Source organism: Gopherus flavomarginatus, chromosome 5 (assembly GCF_025201925.1).
Source record: "Gopherus flavomarginatus isolate rGopFla2 chromosome 5, rGopFla2.mat.asm, whole genome shotgun sequence".
NCBI lineage: Eukaryota > Metazoa > Chordata > Testudines > Testudinidae > Gopherus > Gopherus flavomarginatus.
Window position 1 is genome coordinate 129,008,170 of NC_066621.1, and position 24,231 is coordinate 129,032,400.

At 39.3% G+C, this 24,231-nt stretch overlaps 1 protein-coding gene across 7 annotated transcripts in view; it reads right to left on the minus strand.

Annotated features, from left to right (window-relative positions):
• Positions 1-24,231, minus strand: part of RPS6KA5 (ribosomal protein S6 kinase A5) — a 669,794-nt gene that overhangs the window by 499,620 nt on the left and 145,943 nt on the right. For 4 of the 7 annotated variants that reach the window (XM_050953246.1, XM_050953247.1, XM_050953249.1 and 1 more), the window contains 5 exons: positions 8,632-8,682; positions 6,778-6,969; positions 5,901-6,060; positions 5,279-5,442; positions 275-2,519 (listed from right to left, as the gene is read on the minus strand). In XM_050953246.1, coding sequence (XP_050809203.1) covers positions 2,280-2,519; positions 5,279-5,442; positions 5,901-6,060; positions 6,778-6,969; positions 8,632-8,682 — 807 coding nt within the window. In that variant the 3' untranslated portion in view covers positions 275-2,279. Of the gene's footprint in view, positions 1-274; positions 2,520-2,827; positions 3,578-5,278; positions 5,443-5,900; positions 6,061-6,777; positions 6,970-8,631; positions 8,683-24,231 lie in introns of those variants that run through there. The other 3 variants (XR_007774432.1, XM_050953251.1, XM_050953248.1) reach the window with 3 other exon arrangements.

The window sequence follows — 24,231 nt, forward strand, 5'->3', positions numbered from 1 at the left end:
AGTTAGTTGTCCATAGTCATTCAGAAGGTGAGGAGTAGAAGTGCTCTGCATAAGTTTACAAAATATGCTATTCAATTTAAAAGTATATCAATGGAAATGTTTCAGTAAAAGTCACATATTTATGATTCCAAACAGGTTATGTACATAATATACTACCACAGCAGGAAATACCTCACTGTAGTACAACAGCGTACAGTTGTGAAACACAGTGTTTAGTTTAATTTCCCTTTAGTTTTCCCAGTGCATATGTGCTTTACAACTACACTATACAACATGCCCAAGTCTAGTTATTTATTATGTACAAGATAGAAGCAAGATGTGAGGAAGGAAATGTAATATAAGGAATAAAAAAAATAATGGCAAAGATACAGAGTTTCATTCCTGCCAGGTGCTGAGCACTCCTCCAAAGATGCTAAGAGCCCACAACTCCCACTGAAATCAGTGAGACTTAAGGACACTCAGCATCTCAGAGCGGCATGCAACACCTTGTGGGATCCCAAATACACTCCATGAGAAAACATCAAAATCATTCAGATGTTTTATAAAGCACAAATAAGAAAAATATATTTGAATATTTTACAATCAGTATTGAGCTAACTGCCATGTTTGTGCAATGCAAAAATTAAAAACATCGGTTGGCATGCATTCAATATGGACCCCATGATAACAAAAATGGAATTTGGAGTTTCTGCATCTTTTAAAAAAAAGATTCATCTTGGTATCTTCAAGTTATCATATAAATATAAAAGATAAACACAATACATTATAGCTGTTCCTTGAAATAGATATTTGAACACATGACCATTTTTAAAAAAATGTTCAGTACTAAATTTCAACTTCTTTTCTTCAAATGAGTTTTGGAGCTTGAAAAGTTTTTTAAAAAATTATATTTTCTAGAAATATAAATAAACAATAGCATTACAGTGCAAAGTCACCTCATCTTGCTAGCCATAGATTCCTTTTGCATCTAGATCAGGGGTCGGCAACCTTTCAGAAGTGCTGTGATGAGTTTTCATTTATTCACTCTAACTTAAGGTTCTGCGTGCCAGTAATACATTTTAACATTTTTAGAAGGTCTCTTTCTATAATATATAACTAAACTATTGTTGTATGTAAAGTAAATAAGGTTTTAAAAATGTTTAAGAAGCTTCATTTAAAATTAAATTAAAATGCAGAGCACCCTGGACTGGTGGTCAGGACCTGGGCAGTGTGAGTGCCACTGAAAATCAGCTCGCATGCCGCCTTCGGCACCTGTGCCATAGGTTGCCTACCCCTGATCTAGATAATATAAGACTGTTATATTCTGAGTAGCGTAAAACCAAATTTAAGGAATAAATTTGTAAAACAGCATAATGGTACTCCTTTTATGTTCATCTCTGTTCTTAAATTCCAAAATAAGGTCCAGGTTCCAGCCCATCCTATGCACCAACACAAGGGAGTTAGAAGCAGGAGCGGCACCAGGGTTTTTGGCGCCCTAGGCGGGGGTCCTTCCGTGCTCCCGGTCATTGGCAGCAATTCTGCGGCGGGGGGGGGGGTGTCCTTCCGCGCTCTTGGTCTTCAGGGAACTTCGGCAGCGGGTCCCAGAGCGAGTGAAGGACCCGTCGCAGAATTGCCACCGCTGACCCAGAGCGCGGAAGGACCTCCCGCCACCGAATTGCTGCCAAGGTCGGCAAAATGCCGCCCTCCCAAATCCTGATGCCCTAGGCAACCGCCTAGGTCGCCTAAATGGAAGCGCCGGCCCTGGTTAGAAGTGATGTAAGATGGCCTCTTGCTTTAGTGCACTGTACTGCCATTACTTGTGTGCGGAGGGAACCAGAGCTGCTATGACCCTCCTTATGCAGATGGGCAGGAGGACTCTTGACTCTGCTCCACACAACATGCCTAGTTACACAGCATTTCAGGGAGTACACATTGACTTTTACAGCATATTCCCTCCCTGGAACAGTGGGGAAACTGAAAGGAGATTATGCCTCTCAGTAACACTCTTCTTCCAGGGACAAAACAACAATGTGATTACCCCTTACTCAGGACTAGACTGCATACCAATCCAGCCCTAAGAGAGTTCAATGTTGGTTGTATTCACAATATTATACCACATCCAATGATTCTGAACTAAGACTAAAACCAAATGTCTTGAAACAAAAAGCTAAAAAGGCAGAACTGAAACAAGTTGTTCAAAGCAATGAACATATCCCTGTAATCCCTCTGTTCCAAGGAGGGACAAGTACTACCAGACTTATCACCTCTTAATTGTTCAAGAGAGGATATTTCTCTGCTTTTCAATCAGAGAACTGGAATATGGTTTCTGGGTTATTGCTCTCTGCAGGATTTGTTGGCTGCAGGGTTTTTGTTGGTGTAGTTTTACCATGAGAATGAGAGGAGGAAGAATGTGAACTTTCACTGGAACTGCTACGTGTCTCTGTGCTTGTACTTGTCTTTTTCATCTTCCTTCTTTTAGCAAGAGGTGCCTTGTCAACATTCTGGAGGCAAAATCCTTCCCTTTTGTACTTGTTAAATGCCTGTTTCAAAATAAAAAGGCAATTTATGCATTTATAAAAGGTTTAAGAAATGTTAGAACACGTATAATAAGGTATGAGTTCTATGTTTTATTATTTCTCAAGAGTCATGTCTATACATTCTTCATGCAGTTTATGACAATTTTACAAGCCTTTAAACTAGCGCTGTAAAGCGATTAAAAATATTACTCCCACAAGTAATCGCACTGTTAATAATAGAATACCATTTATTTAAATATTTTTGGATGTTTTCTACATTTTTCAATACATTGATTTCAATTACAACAGAATACAAAGTGTGCAATTCTAACTTTATATTTATTTTTGTTACAAATATTTGCACTGTAAAAAACAAAAGAAATAGCATTTTTCAATTCACCTAATACAAGTACTGTAGTGTAATCTCTTTATCAGGAAAGTTGAACTTACAAATGTAGAATTATATACAAAAAAAACTGCATTCAAAAATAAAATATAAAACTTTAGCGCCTGTAAGTCCACTCAGTCCTATTTCTTGTTCAGTCAATTGCTCAAACAAGTTTGTTTACATTTGCAGAAGATAATGCTGCCCACGTCTTGTTCAAAATGTCACCTGAAAGTGAGAACAGGTGTTTTCATGGCACTGTTGTAGCTGGCGTTGCAGGATATATACATGCCAGATGCGCTGAAGATTCACATGTCCCTTCATGCTTCAACCACTATTCCAGAGGACATGCTGACGACGGGTTGTGCTCGATAACAATCCAAAGCAGTGCAGACCAACGCATTTTCATTTTCACCATCCGAGTAAGATGCAACCAGCAGAAGGCTAATTTTCTTTTTTGGTGGTTCGTGTTCTACAGTTTTCGCATCAAAGTGTTGCTCTTTTAAGACTTCTGAAAGCATGCTCTACACCTTGTCCCTCTCAGATTTTGGAAGTCCCTTGAGAGTCTTAAATCTGGGGTTGAGTGCTGTAGCTATCTTTAGAAATCTCACATTGGTATCTTCTTTGCGTTTTGTCAAATCTTCAGTGAAAGTGTTCTTAAAATGAACAACATGTGCTGAGTCATCATCCAAGACAACTGTAACATGAAATATATGGCAGAAGGCAGGTAAAATAGAACTGGAGACATACAATTCTCCCTCAAGGAGTTCAGTCACAAATTTAATTTAATGCATTATTTTTTTAATGAGCTTCATCAGAATGGACGCGTGTCCTCTGGAATGGTGGCCGAAGCATGAAAAGGCATACAGATGTTTAGCATATCTGGCACGTATATACCTTGCAATGCTGGCTACAGCAGTGCCATGTGAACGCCTGTTCTCACTTTCTGGTGACATTGTAAATAAGAAGTGGGCAGCATTATCTCCCATAAATGTAAACAAACTTGTTTATCTTTGCAATTGCCTGAATGAGAAGTAGGATTGTCTGAACTTGTAGGTGCTGAAGTTTTGTATTGTTTTGGTTTTGAGTGATCTTATGTAACAAAAAAAAATCTACATTTATAAGTTGCACTTTCACAATAAAGAGATTGCACTACAGTACTTGTATGAGGTGAATTGAAAAATACTATTTCTTATGTTTATCATTTTTACAGTGCAAATATTTGTAATCAAAAATAGTAATATAAAGTGAGGAGTGAACACTTTGTATTCGGTATTGTATTTGAAATCAATATATTTGAAAATGTAGAAAAACATCAAAAATATTTAATAAATTTCAAGTGGTAGTCATTTAACAATGCAATTAAAATGGCAATTAATCACGATTAATTTTTTTAATCGTGATTAATTTTTTTGAGTTAATCACGAGTTAACTGCAATTAATCGATGGCCCTACTTTAAACCTATATAAACACACACAATCACTAATTGGCAACCTTCTCCCCACATATTCCATGTTTTTTAATTATTTTACTAAGCCATAAATATAGTCAAGATTACATTTTAGTATTTTATATTTACTTAAATTAAAAATTTTAGTTTTAAATATTTCATATTTTTTTTCAAAACTTAGATCTCTGCAATTGCTAAATAAAGGAAAACTATTTACCCCACTTCTTCTTCTTGGACAACACAGTCCCTGTTTGCAATGAAGCCATAAAATGCAATGTGTTTTGAGCATAAACTGCTATTTAACATATTATGTTTTGAGATCATTCTTCATATATAAAGTTTTGAAAAAATCAATCTTACATTTTCCTCTTTGCCTGCATTTGTATAACAAACATTTTTAGTGAATTAATGTTGGTATCCAAAAATGTCCATTAAGACAATTAAGGTATTTCCACAGAGCATTCAAAATCGTAATATATTTTAAATGCTTTACCTCAAATTTTTGTAGCAGTAGTTTACTTTCTTTCTAATCACAAGAACGGCAATTAAACTGAAAGTCAAGCAAGTGCTAAGTGTAACCAGAACGTTACACATATCTTAGAAAGCTTTGTTTAAGGACCTTCTCTAAACTTTATATTTATGGTAGGTGTTTCACCATCATCACTTTCCACAGTGATATAAATATGCTGTCAAAATCTATATTCCTCTCTCAACTTCCCATTTTGACATGTTTCATTATATTCTCTCATGTAGGTTTTTGGCCACTGATATAAGTCAACATATTTTATAGGCTTTATATTTCTGTAACTTCCTATACACCTATCATAGAACTCTAAATGTAAATACATTTTTAAATAAACAAATTCATGTAAATCCAAATTCTAGGCTGATATAATGTAGCAAATGTTTAATATTTATAATTAAAATACAAGAGTTTTCAAGCTTACATGAAAGGTTGCTTTGACATATGTATGTACAGCAGCTCCTGAAGAGCCTAAGTTATCAGGAGTCATTAGAGGATTGGATGACAGCTGGCTCCCATCTTGAAGCCATTCACTGTATCTCAAGCTGGACATTTTAATTCTTTTATTTGGATCCACTGTAAGAAGTCCTAACAGAAATATATTATATATATTAAATATATCCTTAATCCAGGAGCTATTATTTATCTTTTTAATACTGTGGATAAAGTAATCATTTGAAAACATAAAACTTGAATCATTTGATGAGTCATGATTATATATCACTTTAGATATAACTCATACCATGTTGACACAGGGTTGTACAAAACACTTTTTAACAGAGTAATGAACTAAGAACTTGTTATAAAATATTCAAAAATCAACAATAATAAATCACGTGTTCAATAACTGACATCCCTAAAAAATTACAGACATTTATTCTGGATGAGCTGATAATTACTGCTTGTAACAAAAACACTACTTTGGTTTCCTTATAAACTTAAATTAATAAACACCAAAAACTGAAGAACATAAAAGTATACAGTATGGTACTTTACTCTGGTCACTGCAGCTAAAAGAAAAATATGAAATATCTATGGATTCCTACCTTGTATCAAATCTTTGGCTTCTTGAGATACATTCTTCCAGGCTTCTCTTTCAAAGGAGAATTCTCCTTTTTTAATTTTCTTCATAATTTCCAGTCCACTGATGCATGTTAAACCTTTGTCTTGAGACTGGAAGGGTACCTGTCCTGACAGCATTGTATACTACCAGGAGAACAAAAGTAGCACTAATTAATACCATATATTTATTACCAACCTTACTACAACAGTACTGATTACACATTAACCTAACTCACTCAATATTCAGATATTGTTACTTGCAGAGTTAGCAGCAGTATATATATTCCTATAAATAGTACTTTAACAAGAGTTATATTTTCTCTTTAAGGTGTACATGGTCTAAAGCACAACAGGTCTTTATTTAGAGACCTTGTAAGCAAAATGGCTAACAAGTCTCAGGAATGTTGAAAACATACAGATTTTATGCAGTGGGAAAGCCTATACCATTTACTTATTTTTCAAAATAAATTTTTCCGTAAAACAGAACGTAGGTTGGATCTTTATCTGAACCGGAGCCGTTTTAAGATCATAATATAAATTTATAGAGGTCTCATAATCGACTTATTATTTCCTTCACACATCCAAGCTGTTTTAACAGGTGAACATTCCAAGAAAAATTAATTTAATCAAATTGCTCAGAAAAAAACTGAAAGATGGCTCTAGCTCTACCTTCTTAAATGCCTACAATACACATCCCAGCTGCCACTATATGTGCAGGAAAAAGATATCCTCATTCCACTCCAATTCTAGCTTATCTGGAACAATGTCAAGCCCTCTCCAGACATTAGTTTTAACAAGGAATCAATTTTGCTTGTGTTATAGAATGATTAAAATAAATAAGACACACAACCGAACACTCACCAAAATAACCCCCAAACTCCAGAGATCACAGGATTCATCATAACCATTGTGATTCAAGAGCTCTGGAGCAGCATAATGAAGAGTAAAACATGGAGTCTTAAGAGGCTGATTATCAGGTGGTTTTAACCGAGCAAATCCAAAATCAATTATTTTTATTTCTGAATTATCACTTTCATCTGTGAACAATAAATTCTGAAAAGCAAATGCAAAGATAACTAAGTTAAAGATAATTTAATGGATGCAGTTTTAAAACGTACATGAAACTGATTCGAACCAACAATTTAAAAAAGAATTTAGTCTCAAAGAACAAATATGTAAACCAATATGCTTTTCTCTTATTTGTGAATATATCATATTTCCTCATACTGCTCAATTAGAAAGAGAAGTTAAATAATGTTAAATTTATAAATCAGCTCTGATTGGAGATAAGCATGCATTTACCACTATGCAACTTGTAAAATCAGCTGCTAAGTATGCTCATGCTTAGGAGATGATTTTTCCAAGATACAGGGCCAAGCATATCAGATCGAATTCTATATCACTAACAAACAGAAAAATTACAAACTAGCATGTTTAGAAAGGGAAATGGAAAATGTTTAAACACTGAATTAGTACAAATATTACACTTCTTAGCAACCTCATTTTTACAGGACGAGTACTTATTGTAACTGAAGAATATTATTTAACACTAACTACTTTAAAAGAATTAAATTGGTTTATTCCAATTTAAGTGCACTAACCAAATGTGCATCAGTCTTTTAAATCATTTAAAGCTCTATTCTGTAATGTGCTAAGTAACCTAGACTGCCATATGAGTCAGAGTGCTCTGCATCTTGCAGGATTGAGCTTTAAAGCTGTCTCTTGCTACCAATACAAAGACTTGGAAAACCAAACCTGAGAAAATTCAGAGAGAGAAAGAATGTGTATTTTCCTGTGCCAGTTTCCCTAATTTAAGGAATATTCATATAATCACTGGATTCCAACATTAAAGATGGGTTATAAACCATTAAGATTCAACCAACATGGGTAATACAGTTCTGACAGGCTACAGAAATAATTTGATTTAGTTTTTAGAAAAGTTCCTGGTGAGAATTTGAGGAGAAAGCAAGCTGGTGTGCTGATAATGATAAGAAAATCTGATAGAGCTCAAATGACCTGTTTCTGACACCTCAAATTTATCTACTTTCTTTGTCTGCCCACAAAACTCTACTAATAATGCCTTCATTTTGAGTCTTCCCTCACATATGATGGCTAGAATCAAATTTCCATTTGGCTACTTCATCTTCTTAAAACACTTCTTCATTCCCTCTGACCCAGAGCTATTTCTTTACTTTAAAAATATACTTTTTTTTAGTTTGTAATTAACGAAACTTTTATAGCATGCTCAAAGAATGTAAACGTATTAAGCCTAAATAATTTTTCTTCCTCCTTTACTGCATCTTTTCATTTCCCTCCCAAAATACTCTGCATATTTCCAAGTACATTTGAATTTTTTCTTGTTCAATTTTAATGCATAGTTTATTCTTTTTCCTCAGGAATGAAAATCATCGTATTTAAGTAAATAACGCATTTTCACTCAGTGCACATGAGTGCGCACGCACAAACATATTCCTAGCCTCATCTTTGGTTCATATATATAAAAATATAACACAAGGGAATAATGTTAAAGGGTTGAAAGCATTACAAACTCAGACTCCAAGTGCTAGGAATATATTGAACCTAAGTAGCAAAGAACGTAAAGAAAATAATTTTTTAAATTTCTTATACAATGGTGTTAGGAGTCTGGGTAATAAGTAGAAGGAACTGGAAATTCTCACTAGTGAGAAGAAATTTGACACAACTGGTATTACCGACCTCTGGGTGGATGCTTCCCTTTACTGGAATGTTAACATCACTGGTTACAATCTATTTAGGAGAGATATAGTGAGTAAAAGGAGATGGGGACTGGCACTCTACATTAAGCAAACCATTATCTGTTTTAGAATTATTGATAGTTCAGAACAGCAGAATCTTGAATGCACCTGGATCAATTTGCTAACTAATAAAGCTCAAGGGGGACACTGACAGCAGCCTGTTACAGATGACTGAATCAGTTTAGACAAAAGGATAAGTTGCTCCTTAAAGCACCTGTCTGCAATTTGTGTTAGGAAAAATTGTGTTATGTGAAATATATGCTGCAGGTCTCATGTAGCCAGTAGTAAAACACCATCAGAGTTTCTATCATAGGTGATAATATTCTGAAACAAAAGACGAAACACCTAAGATAACTATTGTGGACCCTCATTATCATGAATTGATCACTGGACTGGAAGTTGTGTTTGTCAATGAACCAGTGACCAAGACTTCATTACATTAATTATGGACAAACAGAGGATAATCCCAGCCAAGTAACAGATATACTTGGAAACTAATTTTCCAGAGATGAAGAAAATTAGAATTATGAGCAGAACTGATGGGAAGGAAGAATTTAGAGAGCAAAATATGAATTAACATTGAAATTGTTTAAGAAGAGTTTACAAGACAGCCCAAAAGCCACAATTCCTCAGTCACAGAAGAGGATAACTGGGTTAAAAGCCCATCCTAGTTAAGAGGGAAGTCAAGACAGAAATTAGAAACAAGCACACACTATACAACAAATGGAAAAAAAATATGATGTAGATTGTGAACATTATAAATTACCAACTATGAAGTGTAGAAAATTGATAAGGGAAGCTAAAGACATCAGGGAAAAATCCCTGTTCCACTGCTTAATTATTCTTATACTTAGAGATAACCAACTTAAAACTCCCATATTGCAAACTAAGACAATTACTTCTTGTCTTATCCTCAGAGGACATGAAAAACAATTGAATAATGTCCTCTTCATAACAACCATTTACTTATTTGAAGACTTACCAGGTCCCCCTTCAACCTTTTCCTCTCTACACTAAACATGCATAGTTCTTTCAATCTTTCCTTGCAACCCCTTCCCAGCTTGGTATGCAAATTTTGTAAGGATACTTTCCATTCCATCATTCAAGTTATTAATGAAAATATTGAATACTATCAGACCCAGAACAGATCCTTGGAGGATACTACTTGGTACATCCTCCCAGTTTGACAGTGAACCACTGATAACTACTTTTTGAGTAGTCTTTCAACTAGTTATATAAGCACTTTATAGTAATTGCACGTAGACCATATTTCCCTAGTTTGCTTATGAGAATATCACATGGAACTGTGTCAAAAGCCTTACTAAAGTAAAGCTATATCACATCTACTGTTTCTATTTATTAGGCTGGTTACCCTGTCAAAGAAGGATATAAGATTGGTTTGGGATAACTTGTTCTTGACAAATCCATACTGGCTACTGCTTATCACCTTATTATCCTCTATTATTGTTATTAAATTTATTGTTTAATAATTTGTTTCAGTATCTTTCCAGGTACTGAAGTTAGGCTAGCTTGCCTATTATTCTCCAGGTCCTTCCTTTTCTCCCTTTTTTAAAGCTGGATACGATGTTTGTCCTTTTCCATTCCTATGGAACTTCACTTGTCCTCGATGGGTCCTTAAAAATAGCTAATGGAGCAGAAAAAAAAAATGTAATACATCAGAAGCAGGAAGCCTGCCAAACAATTAGCAGGACCACTGGATGATCAAGACAAAGACAAGGCAGTTGCCGAAAAGCTAAATGAATTCTTTGCATTGCTCATCACTGCAGAGGATGTGAGGAAGATTCCCACACTTGAGTCACCTGTGACGGGATGTACCAACCTTGCACTGGGCCCCCGGGGGCAGACCTATCATTGTGGGCCCAGGCAACCACGTCCCCTTTCCCCTGCTGCGCATGCTCCAGATGGAGAAGCTGGGTAAAAGGAGGCAGCCCAGGTCAGTTGGAGTGGATAACAGAGGGGAAAGGACGTACACTGCTGATTCCTGCGATAGTCTTGGTGGTAGAGCCCAAACACCCAGACTATGCTCCAGGAGTCTCACTGATGGCGAAGACTGCCAGGGAAGCCAAGCCACCGCCTGCCGAGGAGGCTGCTGCCTGCTCTATGTCCCAGCCCAGAGGGAAGTAAGGCTTATAGACTGTTTTTTTTCCCCATCCAAGGGCCATAGACTGAATGATGTTTTGCCCTGGCCAGGGGGCTAATTACCCAAGTCCTATTGCCTGCCCCAGCCAGGAGGCTGCAGGGCTTCAGACTGCTTGTTTGTTTTGCCTGCCCAGGAACCCATGGACTATTCGTCTAAGTGATCCTGGCAGGGGGCCAGGACCTACTTGACTGGAATCACTCGCTTAACTGGGAATCCGAATGACTGTGTGATGGGGTGTACAAACTTCGCACTGGGTCGACGTGGGCACCCCAACTTGACACACTGGGTCCTGTCACACTATTTTTTTTAGGTTATGTAACATATCGCTTAAATCAGCCTCTATCAAGTGAGTGGAGGATAGCTAATGCAAATGCTTATTTTTTAAAAAGTCTCCAGAAGCAATCCTGGCAATTACAGGCCGGTAAGCCTAACTTAAGTACCAGGCAAATTGGTTGACACTATAGTAAAGAACAGAATTATCAGACAAACAGATGAACTCAGTATGTTGGGGAAGAGTCAACACGGGTTTTGTAAAGGGAAATCATGCCTCACCAATCTATTAGCATTCTTTGAGGGGGTCAACAAGCATGTGAACAAGGGTAATTCAGTGGATATGGTAAACTTGGACTTCCAAAAAGCCTTTGACAAGATCCCTCACCACAGGCTCTTATGCAAAGTAAGCAGCCAGGGGATAAGAGGGAAGGTCCTCTCATGGATCAGTAACTAGTTAAAGACAGGAAACAAAGGGTAGGGAGAAATGGTCAGTTTTTAGATTATAGAGAGGCCCCCTAAGGACCTGTATGGGGACCAGTGCTATTCAACATATTCATAAGTGATCTGGAAAAAGGGGTAAACATTCAGGTGGCAAAATTTCAGATGGCACAAAATTACTCAAGGATAGTTAAGTCCAAAGCAGACTGTAAAGAGTTACAAAAGGATCTCATAAAACTGGATGACTGTACAACAAAATGGCAGATTAAATTCAATATTCATAATAAATGCAAAGTAGTGCACACTGGAAAACATCATCCCAACTATACATACAAAATGATAGGGTCTAAATTAGCTCTTACCACACAAGAAAGAGAATTTTGAGTCATTTTAGCTAGTTCTCTGAAAATGTCTACTCAATTTGCAGTGGCAGTCAAAAAAGCTAACAGAATGTTAGGAACCATTTGGAAAGGCATAGTTAATACAGGGAGTCCTTGGACTTATGACGCCCGACTTACGTCTCATGCCTCCCCATGATGCTTGTTTCGTCCTTATGATACTCGATTTGCATAAAGTTTGCTTGAAATCACTTCCTGGTGGTGTTATACTGGTATAGAGCTGGAAGAGGTCGCTTCTGATTGGCTTCGAGATGGCAAGGTAGCTTGTTGCCAGGTAGGGTTGCCACTTGTTTTTGATTGGCTGAGCCCGGGGCCGTGAGCCAATCAGAAAGCTTGAACAGTGATTAGCTAAGGCTCAGCACGTGTGCCGTTCTCCCTGGCTTTATGAGCCTGTGTTGCCGGCATTCTGAGCAACATATGTGAGTTTATATGTTTATCTGAATGCTGTTTACAAAATACATTGATGTTGCAACTGTCTATAATTCATTTAGTACAAAAATCTGGGTTATTGTGGTGAAAATAGTGTATCAAACCTTGGTTCAGGAACCAATCCCCCCTTCATATCACTGATTCCTATGGGAAAAGTGTTTTCGACTACATTTCAACTTACAACGCAATTCTGAGGAACAAATTGTGTCGTAAGTCTGAAGATTCCCTGTAAAACCAACAATATCATCATACCACTATATAAATCCACAGTAGTCCCACACCTGGAATATTGCGTGCAGTTCTGGTTGCCCCTTCTAAAAAAAAGTGTGTTAGAATTGGAAAAAGTACAGAGAAGGGCAACAGAAAAGATTAGGGATACTGAACAACTTCCATATGAGGAGAGATTAAAAGGACTGGGACTGTTCAGTTTACAAAAGAAAGGACCGGGGGTAGCACGGGATAGGTACTCTAGTTTTTCATAGGCTGAATTAAATCCATCTAATTTATCTAAATATTATTTAGCCTGTTCTTTCCTGTTTTGGCCTGAGATCCTTCCCCCTTGTTGTTAATATTAATTGTGTTAAGCATCTCATCACAATTAGACTTTTTAGTGAAGACTGATGCAAAAAAGGCAATAAATACTTCAGCCTTCTCTGCATTACCTGTTACTTACCCTCCCCTTCTCCATGAAGTAATGGATATACACTTTCCTTCATCTTTGTCTTACAGAGTTGTGGGTGAGAAGGAGTCTTGACAGGGGTGCAGGTCAGTACTGAGAAGCACTAGCACAGCTGTGGGGGGAGGAGCCCAGGGCAAGCATGATAAGGGGCTGCACATCAGGATTATAGGGCAAGAAGGGCAGATGCACATCCTCTTCTTATTCCATTACTACAGTGATTTCCCTAAATTTTGCTACTATCCAATAGATTCCTGTCCCTTGCAGAACAAAACATCTCAAGCCTATAGCATAGTAGCATGGATAGGGAGGGGTGCTGCATAATTAAGAACTCCCTCTTCTACTTTAATGACATATGTAACTGCCATGTAAAAAAAATTTATCTATCAGTATTTCACTAAATCTACATAGTCACACCAAGCAACCCTGACCGGTACTGTTAAAAGAGTAGTTAGAGCCTAAATGGGGTCTCATGGTTTTACAGAAAGGTTCACTGACCACATCTATATGTAGAAAACTGCATCCCACCCTCAGTTCCCGACTGCCTTAAAATAGTAACTTTAAAAACAAGCAGGAAAAAGAGAAGAAGGGCTAGTCTGACTGTGGAGGCAGTAAATTCTGCAAACTGTTCACTAACAAGTAACCCTTTATTACTTCAACTTCTCAGATTTCCGTTCTGACAGATTAGCACTATTGAGATGAGTTGAAGAATGTGACCAGTTTATTAAGAGAATGAAGTACTCCCTTACAAACCAAACATCTGAACCAGTCTTTAAATTAAGATGGTAACAAGAGTAAATGGGGGGACTCAGTTCCAGATGGTTCCGTATTTATAAAAACCTACCTCAAATGCTACTTTTTCTCTGATGGACAGAGAACCAGCAATCTAAGTTCTACATTAAGCATTTTGGCAATATATTTTCTTATCTTGTTAAAATTTCATGACACATCCCCAATGATTTATTATGTTCACTAATTCACAGACAGTACCTAAAAGCAAAGGGTAGGATTTTCAAAAGCAAATCTCCTGGGGACTTGCACAAATCCTTTTGCTCTAAAGTCACTTAGGTTTTTGGGTGAGATTTTCAAAAGCACCTTAGTACCATTATCGCACAGCCTTCTTTAGCCTTTAACTTTGAAACAGTTATAAACAACTGTATGCTAGGCAACCATAACACAAAGTATTCTGCAAAAAGAGTAACAGTTGCCTCAGTTGTAAGTGGGAGAGAATATTAAATTCCAGACAGAAAGTGGCTGGGAATCTTCTGAGATAACAGCTATATCATCTGCACTTAGGTCATATATTATAACCATCCCTTGAGGGTCAGTCCTACTGGAGAAATTCTGTTCTATTCAGGTTTTTATGCCATCATTATCACTACAGTAGCTGAACACCTTCCAATAGTGCATTAAGCAATATGTCTATACCTCTGTCATGTTTTGTTTGTCCTCTCATCCGCTACTCACAAGGAGAAGGCTGTACAGTAGAGTCTCTTGTTTTGCAAAGTAGAGTTGTTGGTTGGGTTTTTGTTTGTTTAACCACTGCAGAAGAACTGTTTTGAAAGGAAGGTGTGGTTGCATGATCAGAAAGGCATCAAGGTTCAGAATGAGTCTTTATTGTATTAGTTTGCAGCTGATTCATTATTTTTCATTTTTAAATCAAATACAGTTAATAGGTAGATGTGACAGTAACCACTAGCCACTTGATACTAATCCATATCATATTACTATTACCTTTTATTAGTAGAAAAGAAATGGTCACTTACTGTAACTGTGATTCTTTGAAATGTGATGCAAGTATGTATTCCATTTAGGTGTGCGTACCCCTGTTCACTGGAGCTGGAGAAATTTGCCTAGAAGTACCTGTAGAGGGGCAGCGCTTGCACCTCATGGCTATTCCCCCTCCCATGTCTATATGAGGCAGCGCTACCTGCACCCCACTCAGTTCCTTTGCAGTGAATGCCCAGAGACTAGTTTCTGATGCGGATGGGTCAGAGGGTGGGTTGTGGAATACACATCTGCATCACATCTCCAAGAACCACAGTTAGATTAAGTAACTGTTTCTTCTTCTTCGAGTAGATGCAGCATAGTATTCCACTTGGATGACTCACTAGCTATACCTGGGGGTGTGGCTCGGATTCTATTTAAACAATGACTGCAAAACCACCTTCCCAAAGTTTGCATCTGATCTGGATGCTGCCGTAATGGCATAATGGTTCATAAAAATACATATTGATGACCACATGGCAGCCCTGCAAAAATATTGAGATATCACGGACAAACACTATTGACATAGTTTGTGCTCTCATAGAATGAACTTGCTACAATAGAGGGGGTGTAGGCAAAGCGGTTTTGTATGCAGTCTTGATGCAGAAAGTTGTCCACTTACAGATAGTCAGTGAGGAGGTTGCCTGTCCCTTCATACAGTTTGCTTACAACACAACAGACAAGGTGAAGCCCAAAATAATTTAGTCCTGTCCAGGTAAAAAGCCAGACACAGTTTGAGGTCTAGTGTGTGAAGATGCTGCTCCTCCAGAGATAAGCAGCTTAGGACAAAAACACAGGAAAATGAAACTGCCGGGTTTAAATGAAACAGAGACCACTTTAGATACAAATTTCAGGTGCAGCCACAATGTCACTTTGTCTTGGGATAATTGCATGTAAGGAGGCTCTGCTATCAAAGCCTGCAGCTCTCACACTCTCCTTGCAGATGTTATTGCCACAAGGAATACAGTTTTTTGACACAAGAGAGGAAAGGGACAGGATGCTAGATGTTTGTACATAAGTCCCATCAGAACTAAGACTGTGTTAAGGTCCCACAAGGAAACCGGTTCCCAGACCATTGAATGGAGACAAAGGACTTCTTTTAAGAATCTCGCCATCGTTGAAAAACACCGATCTTCCATGAATGGGTGGATGAAAGACTGTTAGCACTAGATACACTGTCAATGAGCTAAGTATAACACCAATGACTGAAGATGCAGTAAATACTCCAAGATGTCTTGGATACTACCCAGCATTGGCTGAACTCCACGGGCCAATTACCACATTGAAAAACACTTCCACTTTGCTGAATAGGCCATCCTGGTGGAGGGGGTTTTCTAGTACTAAGCAGGACCTGTCGAACAGCCACCAAACATTGCTCTTCCTCCTCATTCAACTATGGAACAACCACACCATAAGATGCAGGGAGCTGAAACCAGGATTCAAAGTGTGACCAGGTTGGGATGGAGAGGAAAGGATATGGGAGGCTAAAACGACACTGCAAGCTTAGAAAACCAACACTGTCTCACCCAGTGAAATGATCGAGATCTGAGGGAAAGCAGAAAGGGGAGCTGACTGTCAACTGAGGTGGAAGGTGTTGGAAACTGGACTGATGCCCATTAGAGAGCAGAAAAGAGAAAGTTACTCACCTTGAAGTAACTGAGGTTCTTCAAAATGTGTGTCCCAGTGGGTGCTCCACTTTAGGTGACCGTGCGTCCCGGCACCGTTGATCGGAGATCTTCGGTAGCAGTGCCTCGTTGGGACGCACGCGCTCAGTTGATATCTCCCATTTCACTGGAATCTTCCTGAGAGCATGTGTCCCGCACCCTCGTCAGTTCCGTCTCTACCGTGGAGAAATCATACTAGTACTCCAAAGTAGAGGGGAGGTGGGTGGGGAGTGGAGCACCCACAGGGACACAGATCTCGAAGAACCTCAGTTATTGCAAGGTGAGTAACTTTCTCTTCTTCGAGTGCTGTCCCTGTGGGTCCACCACTCTAGGTGAATGTGAACAGTACCCACTATGGTTGGTGGGATTTTGGAGTTTTGTGAGTGACAATGGTAGACAGTACCTTATGGCCAACTGGGACACACCGTCCCCTAGAATGGACCACTCACAGGGACAGCACTCGAAGAAGTCTATGTTTCCTATTGTCTATGTTTCCTATTCTGTGGTAGTGAACAGGAAGATCGTCGGGATGCCCCAAGCGACGAAGATGACTTGCAGAACACTGGGCTCCAGGGACCACTTGTGATCTGGGGAAAAATTCCCACTGTGATGATTTGTGAGATGATTCTGGACTCTGGGCAAGTGTCCAGCTATTGGAGTGACCCCTTCCTCAATGCAGAACTTCCACAGCCTAATAGTCTCTTGGCAGAGCACTTGGAGTGTGCTCCCCATTGCCTATTCATATAATACATCGGTAAAGCTAAGACTTTGTCATGGTTATTTTTAGTAAAAGTCATGGACAGCTCAAGGGCAATAAACAAACATTTGGATTTGGAAACCAGAAAATATTGGGAATAAAACTTTGACCCCAGTGTTCCGAAGGAATCTCCTTCATTGTTACCAAAACCTAAAAAAACCAGACCTGCTTGAGGAGCAGTATCTCACGAGAGGGGCCCTGAAGAGGGACAGGTACAGATGGTGTGGAGAGCAACTGGATAACCTAAACTGACATTGCTTAGGCCTCAGCTGCCTGTAGTAACTGCGTCTCAAACACTGAGAAAATGGCCTATCCTGTCCCCGAAGTTCTGTAGAAGGGCCAATAGAAGTCATGACTGGATCACTGCTTTGGACCAACGAGTCAAAATGAGCACTTGGGGGCACCAGAGGAGGGAGAATGGACTGGCCAAATCCAAGACCAGAATGCCTCCACATTTGGGACCTATGACCATTGCTAGGGTAGTCCTGCTCTCTTGGGGGAGGGACAGACAGCCCAAACGGGTGTTGTGGCCGGTATTGTTGCTGCTGCTGTTGTCCGTCGAGAGAATGCCTCTGCACTGCCAGTGTATACACCCCCAAGGAACAAAGGGTAGCCCTAGTATCCTTGAAGGAGTGCAGAGTTTCATCTGTTGTGTCAGAAAAAAGTAGCTGACCATCAAAGGCCAAGTCCTCTCTTAGTTCTGGAAGAATTCTGTTCCACTGTACATGCGCATAATTCGTGTTACCCGCAATTTTTTCTCTCTGCAGAAAATTCATTCTGCCAGAGAGGTGCATCAATTATGCCTTTCACCCACCAGGAGCTGCTGTGGCACCAGAACAGAGGGCAGCTGGCTCAGCCAGCCCCAAAGAGGGATGTAGATAGGCTATGTTCCTCACAACACTCTTCCTGCAGAGCCAAGTGAGGAGACACATCATGTGGGGGACAAAGTAGGGAACACGGGGATGCTGGCTCATGGACTGGCGTTCAGAAGGGCTAGTTGGGAGGACAGACTGGGGTGGGGGCTAAATGAGAGTGGGTGTGCAGGGACACATGAGAACAGTGGCAGATATGCCTGACTGAATGGGAGAGGCTAGGGGTCTAGTGTGTGCATGGGGGAGGCTCCCTAATAATCCCTCCCTCTCAAAAGAAAAACTGTTCCATATTACTTCTTCCACCCACAACCAACAATCGTCCAGGTTCACACCTAGACTCCTGCCCAGCAACTACTTCCCTTCTCCTCAGCTCCTCCATTACTCTGACTCCTCAAGCCTTTGCATTCTTTCTCAAGAGTGCGGGAAATAGGTTTCTGTATTTTAAATGAATTATTATGTAAAGTTCTGTATTAATATGCCGAATAAGGAATCTGTTTATCAAAAAAACATTTCCTGAATATTTTTTTGTTGTCTGTATTGTTACAGACATCGTTGCTGACAGGGATTTTGAAATAAATTACCAAAACAATAGAAACTGGCGTGATCATATTTTATTTTCGACAAATAAAATAAGCAAAATTTCACAGAATTTTTAAATATTGTACACAGAATTTTTTAATTTTTGGCATAGAATTCCCCCTGGAGTACTCTGTGGTCTGCTGCACATCGGGAGCAGTGCCCAAACTCTACCGCCAAGATGCCCTTCTCATGGTCACTGTCGAGGCCATTTCTCTGGCCAGAGTGTCTGCAATGTCTAGCACAGATTGTAGCAATGTCTTGGCAATCAAGCAGCCATCCATGATAAATGCCCAAAATTCCTACCACAGTGCTGTGTCCTGTCCAGGATACAAAGGACTGCACTTCCAAATCAGAGGCTTCCCATAATTGAGGTGCTGATGCAGATGGTACCGGAGAGAGTTATCTTGAACCTTTGGAGGGTGGTAGCAGTGAAATCATGAGAGGTTTCCTTCTTGATAAGACTGGTTTGAGAGGAGGTGTAAGTAGTGGTACTTGAGGATTCTTGGTGTGGTGAGGGATGAGTTGCAGGAGCAAGAACCAGTTAGACAGTTTCCAATGCTGGTGAAACCTGTAATGAGGCACTAACCAAGTCTCCTGTGGCTGCATGCGCCTCTGGGGGAGATGGGAGTTCCATCAACTGTTGGCTCCTGAAATGTGTCTCAGGACAACCTCACTGAACCTGGCACGAGCTTTGGAGGCAGCGAATACCTCTCAGGAGGTGAGGCTTCTGAGGTATCTCTCTCTGCCACATGTTTAGTAGAGTCCTTGCCTCTATCTTGCCTGGGTACCAAGGTTGATGAACAAGTTGCTGAGACCGAGGGAGGCCTGGGTCTCTTCTTCGATACCAGGGATCAGGATGGAGAAGCCAAAAAAAATCTGGTGGAGCACTCCATAACCATAGAGATGTACTTGGGGCGCTCTCCTCATGCAGTGACTTGACTGGGGGGTCAAAATGTTGCTTCCATAATCAAGCACATAAGTCTCACCGTTTCAAGCAAGGATTGAAGCACCTGCAAATGTGGTATTTGTCACTAATGTGGGCCTCACCCAAACACTTCAGGCAGGATGGATGAGGATCACTGACCAGCACAGGCTTTGAACATGTCCTGCAGGACTTAAACACTGAGGAGCAGGGCATCATTGTGGTACCAAGCCTGGTACCAAAAGAAAAGAAACAGTACCAAATGACACCAAAAACAGAAATGTAACACTAACTAACTTGAGAAACTATCTATCTAATAAGAAACAATAATTAACTGCAACTATTTAAAATGAATGAGGGATGCACTTGAGTAAACAAGTACAAGATCACTTTGAAAACCATCACTGGTGGCAAGAAGGAACTGGGGGGATCAGCTCCACCCTCTTACGCCAGCACCCTCTTACACTAGCACCAGCACCATGGTGCAGCAAAAGGGGACATTCAAGCTGCTGTGATGAGTAGCACCGAGGGGAAAAAATATCTCTGATATCTGTGCATAAGGCACACACACACCTACAGTGGAATGGACATGTGCAATAGCTCAAAGAAGAATCCATTGTTCCTCTTCTTCTGTACAAGAGGTCTTGTTCACTTCATTAAGGATTTCGAGATTAACATGAAATCTATTCTAGCATGTAAATGATGAGGGTGTGAATAAAATGTGTAATCTCATCCCCTAAATGCATTTCTCTCCAGCAAACTGAGAGACTGAAGTTTTGGCACAGAGAAGTAAATGCTGCACTTGCTTCCCTACACACTTCATCTTCTTTATCTGATCTGTCCAATCTGGTGTGCAACTGAAGTCTCCTCCAAGTATAATTTCCCTTCCCCAAAGTGTTGCAGTATTTTAAAGTCTTTTTTTTTTCCCTTGTGATTGGGAACATATCCTCAGCCCACTGTTACTAATAATCTAATAACTGTACCTGTCAATAAGACAAACCATCCCTCCATATCCTTAACTGGATCTTCAATCTAAAATATTACATGTTTAGCAAATATTATGGCCATTCCTCTTTTCTTTGGCTGAAACAAAAAATTTCACTGAAACCAACCATCTTTCATGCCCAGAATATGCCACTCCTGAAAATGAGTTTCTTGAAGTAAAACAACACTGGTCTACAATTTTTAAGAAGTCGTCTGCTTCAGAGATAAAATGTGATATTTATTATATATTTTGATGTGGTGAATTCAAATATGACAATTAAAACAACTGATTGGCTACGGTTTCTAAGATATTTAAGTTTTTACATTTTATGTCTATGTATATTGTGTAGGTAGTAGAGTTTTAATCATAAATTGTAAACCTAGGTCTTTTCATGTGTTTATGGTTGCTTTACATGATAATATTTCACCTGTCCTGTTTATGTAACACTTTAAAAATCAGCAAAAGGATTCTATAAATAAAATTTATTATGAAGCAAAAGGCAAAAAACTATTATGTACATAGTTTAGTTCTATTCAGTGTCTACTCGGCGCTTCTTGGCTTGTCTCTTGTATTCATTAAATGGAGCATCTCTTGTCACTGTCCAGCAATAGTCTGCAAGCATTGATGGGCTCCATTTGCCCTGATAGCCTGCCAGGAGATTCCACTGCTGTAGTCTGGAGCCCAACAGCTCTGCCTTACTCTTGGGTAGTTCCAAATCCCTGACAAGGTCATTCAGTTCACCTTGTGTTATGAGGTGTGGTTCAGAGGAGGAGGATGGGAGAAAATGTGGGTCCTGTGACATTGATGGTTCAGGACCAGAAGTTTCATCCTCTTCCTCTTCCTCATCTGACTCAAGTGAGAATGATTCTGGTGCATCAACAACCGGCAGTCCTTCTCCGTGGGGTACTGGGCGTATAGCTGATGGAATGTTTGGATAATGCACAGTCCACCTTTTTCTTCTTTGACACACCTTTCCCAACTGGAGGCACCACGCAGAAGTAACAATTGCTGGTATGATCTGTGGGCTCTCTCCAAATCATTGGCACTGCAAAAGGCATAGATTTCCTTTTCCTGTTCAACCACTGGCGAAGATTTGTTGCACAAGCGTTGCAGCATATGTGTGGGGCCCACCTCTTGTCCTGATCTCCAATTTTGCAGCCAAAATAAAGGTGATAGGCTTTCTTAACCATAGTGGTTAGACTGTGCTTTTGTGATGCAAAAGACATTTCACCACAAACATAGCAGAAGTTATCTGCACTGTTCACACAAGTACAAGGCATCTCTGCTCACTTTGGCTAAACAGAAATGTGTCCCTTTGCAAAATCAAACACTGACAAATAAGAGAGCACGACACTGTGTGATTTCTAGAGCTGATCTAGGACAATTTGTTCAGCAGAGTGATTTCGCTTATGATTGCATCATCCACGACTTCTAGGAATAACAGGATGCAATTCATATCATGTATGACGCAATACCAGCTTCAGATTGCATCATTCATTGTTTTGCCTAAAAAGCAAGTACTGTCCAAACCCAGTCATAGATTTATTCATAGATCCAGTCAAAGATGTATTTTAGTCATTTCTGGTTTAAATTGAGATCCCTTCCCTTTATAACTCACTTATCCTCCGCCATTCCCAAGTCACGGGTCGTATATATTGACCCAATAGCATATCTTGAAAACTAGAACCAATCAACAATTTTAAGCATCATTTTCGTTCTCAGTGACCCAGAATTAGTAAAGTTGGACTACATTTATTTCAGAAGCATTTTGGCTGTAGAGCAGTGTAATCTGAGAATGAGGTTTTGAAAAAATTCAGCCAGGGCTTTTTTCCCTCCTTAACAACATTATTTAGCCCCTTAAAATTCAAAGGTGTTATTTTAAAAGGAAAAGCCATTGAGAATAACTATTTAGCTTATTGAAAAACTTGAAACTGATTATTTAGCTGTTTGATCGCATGAACCCTTGAGTGGCCAATGTCTCTTGTTGCAAATTATGTTGTATTCAGAACTGTGCGTCTGAATATGGCATGATTTCGGTTTGTAAATTTCCATAGCTATGTCTTGTATTAAATCTCCCTCCCATCCCTGATTCCCCCCCCTCTCCTGCATTATTCCCCTTATTTTAAAAATAAAATACCAGAATCGCATATAATTCAGCCCCCAAACAACTGTGCTTTCTGGAACCCTAAACACATGTACTTTCCCCATGAACTGTTTCTCTTGTAACCAACAGAGTTACATTCTCCACATATGAGACCTTAGGGATAGATTGCCATCTGATTATTTGAGTCACATGGGGAGGATCTACACAGAACCTCTAAGTGCTCCTCAACAACCCCTTTCTATTTTCTCCAATCTCCCCACCCCTGGGCCACTCATCTTATTGTCCTATATATGCTCTACGCTCTAAAATACAGAGTTATAATCATCCCAATTAAAACAAACTTCATACTATTTTCTTTATAACATTAACATAGTTATTTTTAACTGTTCATTCTTAATGACTCTCAAGAAGTTCTTTCAGGGTAATCTTTTGGGAACTATTCATGGATCTGAGTCCTCTTGTACAGCTTCATTTTTTGCCATTGACAGAACATTCTCTAGAGTCTTTTTCTTTTCCTATCCTAATGTTCTTGGATTTGACCATCTGTCAAGATATTTCCAGCATTTTATACTTAGTTTCCACCTCCAGAGTATCCTCTTACCTTTCTGAGATTTTGATTTCTATCTGAAGTGAGTGGACTGTAGTTTTTCCTTGTGCAAAGTATCTTACTGGGTAAAACTGATTTTGAAAGCTGAATGAGAATTTAAATGAGAATCCCCATCAGTAACATATCTGCCCTCGAGTGCTGCTGAAACTTCCCCCAAGTCTCGTCTCTTTTTTAAAGTTAGGACAGAGTGGTCATGCAAAAATTACAGCTTGTCATCTTTAGGTACAAACTCTGAATGTTTTCTGGCTCTTTCCATAGTTAAATCTTTCTGCTGAGACTGATGAAATTTCACAATCAAATCTCTGGATCTATTATAAGCTCCAAGTGTGGGGAACAGCACCATATGCATTCTCTCATCTTCTGAAGAACTGAGATTTAACAAATCTACGATTAAAATTTTTACACACCGGATTGTATTTCTTGCTTCAGCATTTTCAGGCAGTCACTTAATTCTGATGTTATTCCTTCACACTCTGTTTTCTGTATCATCCAATTTAAGCTGCTTCTTTCTGTGTTCCAGCAGTGTTATGCAGCTCTGCAGCAATGGCTGTCTGTCTGTCACTAGCTTCCTTTAGGCCAATCTCCAGTACAGACAGTGACTCAACCTTTCAAATCAGTTACTTCCTTCTTTACTGCTAGAATCAGTCATCAGATCATTTCTCATGGCCTTGGAGATCAACTCCCAAATGTCTGCCTTGGAGACTGATTTTCTTCAGCCTTCACATTTCTGTCAGGGGCCTCTCCACACTGTATTTTTAATTATTTTTTGTTTTTGAGACTCCATCATCTGCAATGCAGTGCTTTGTTTTTTGGTGGAGTTTAGTAGCTTTAGTAGGTTGATGGAAGCAGATTACTTTCTTATCCCCTCAGAGCTCTGGCTTCAGGCAGCCATTTTAGTTCTGACTACTG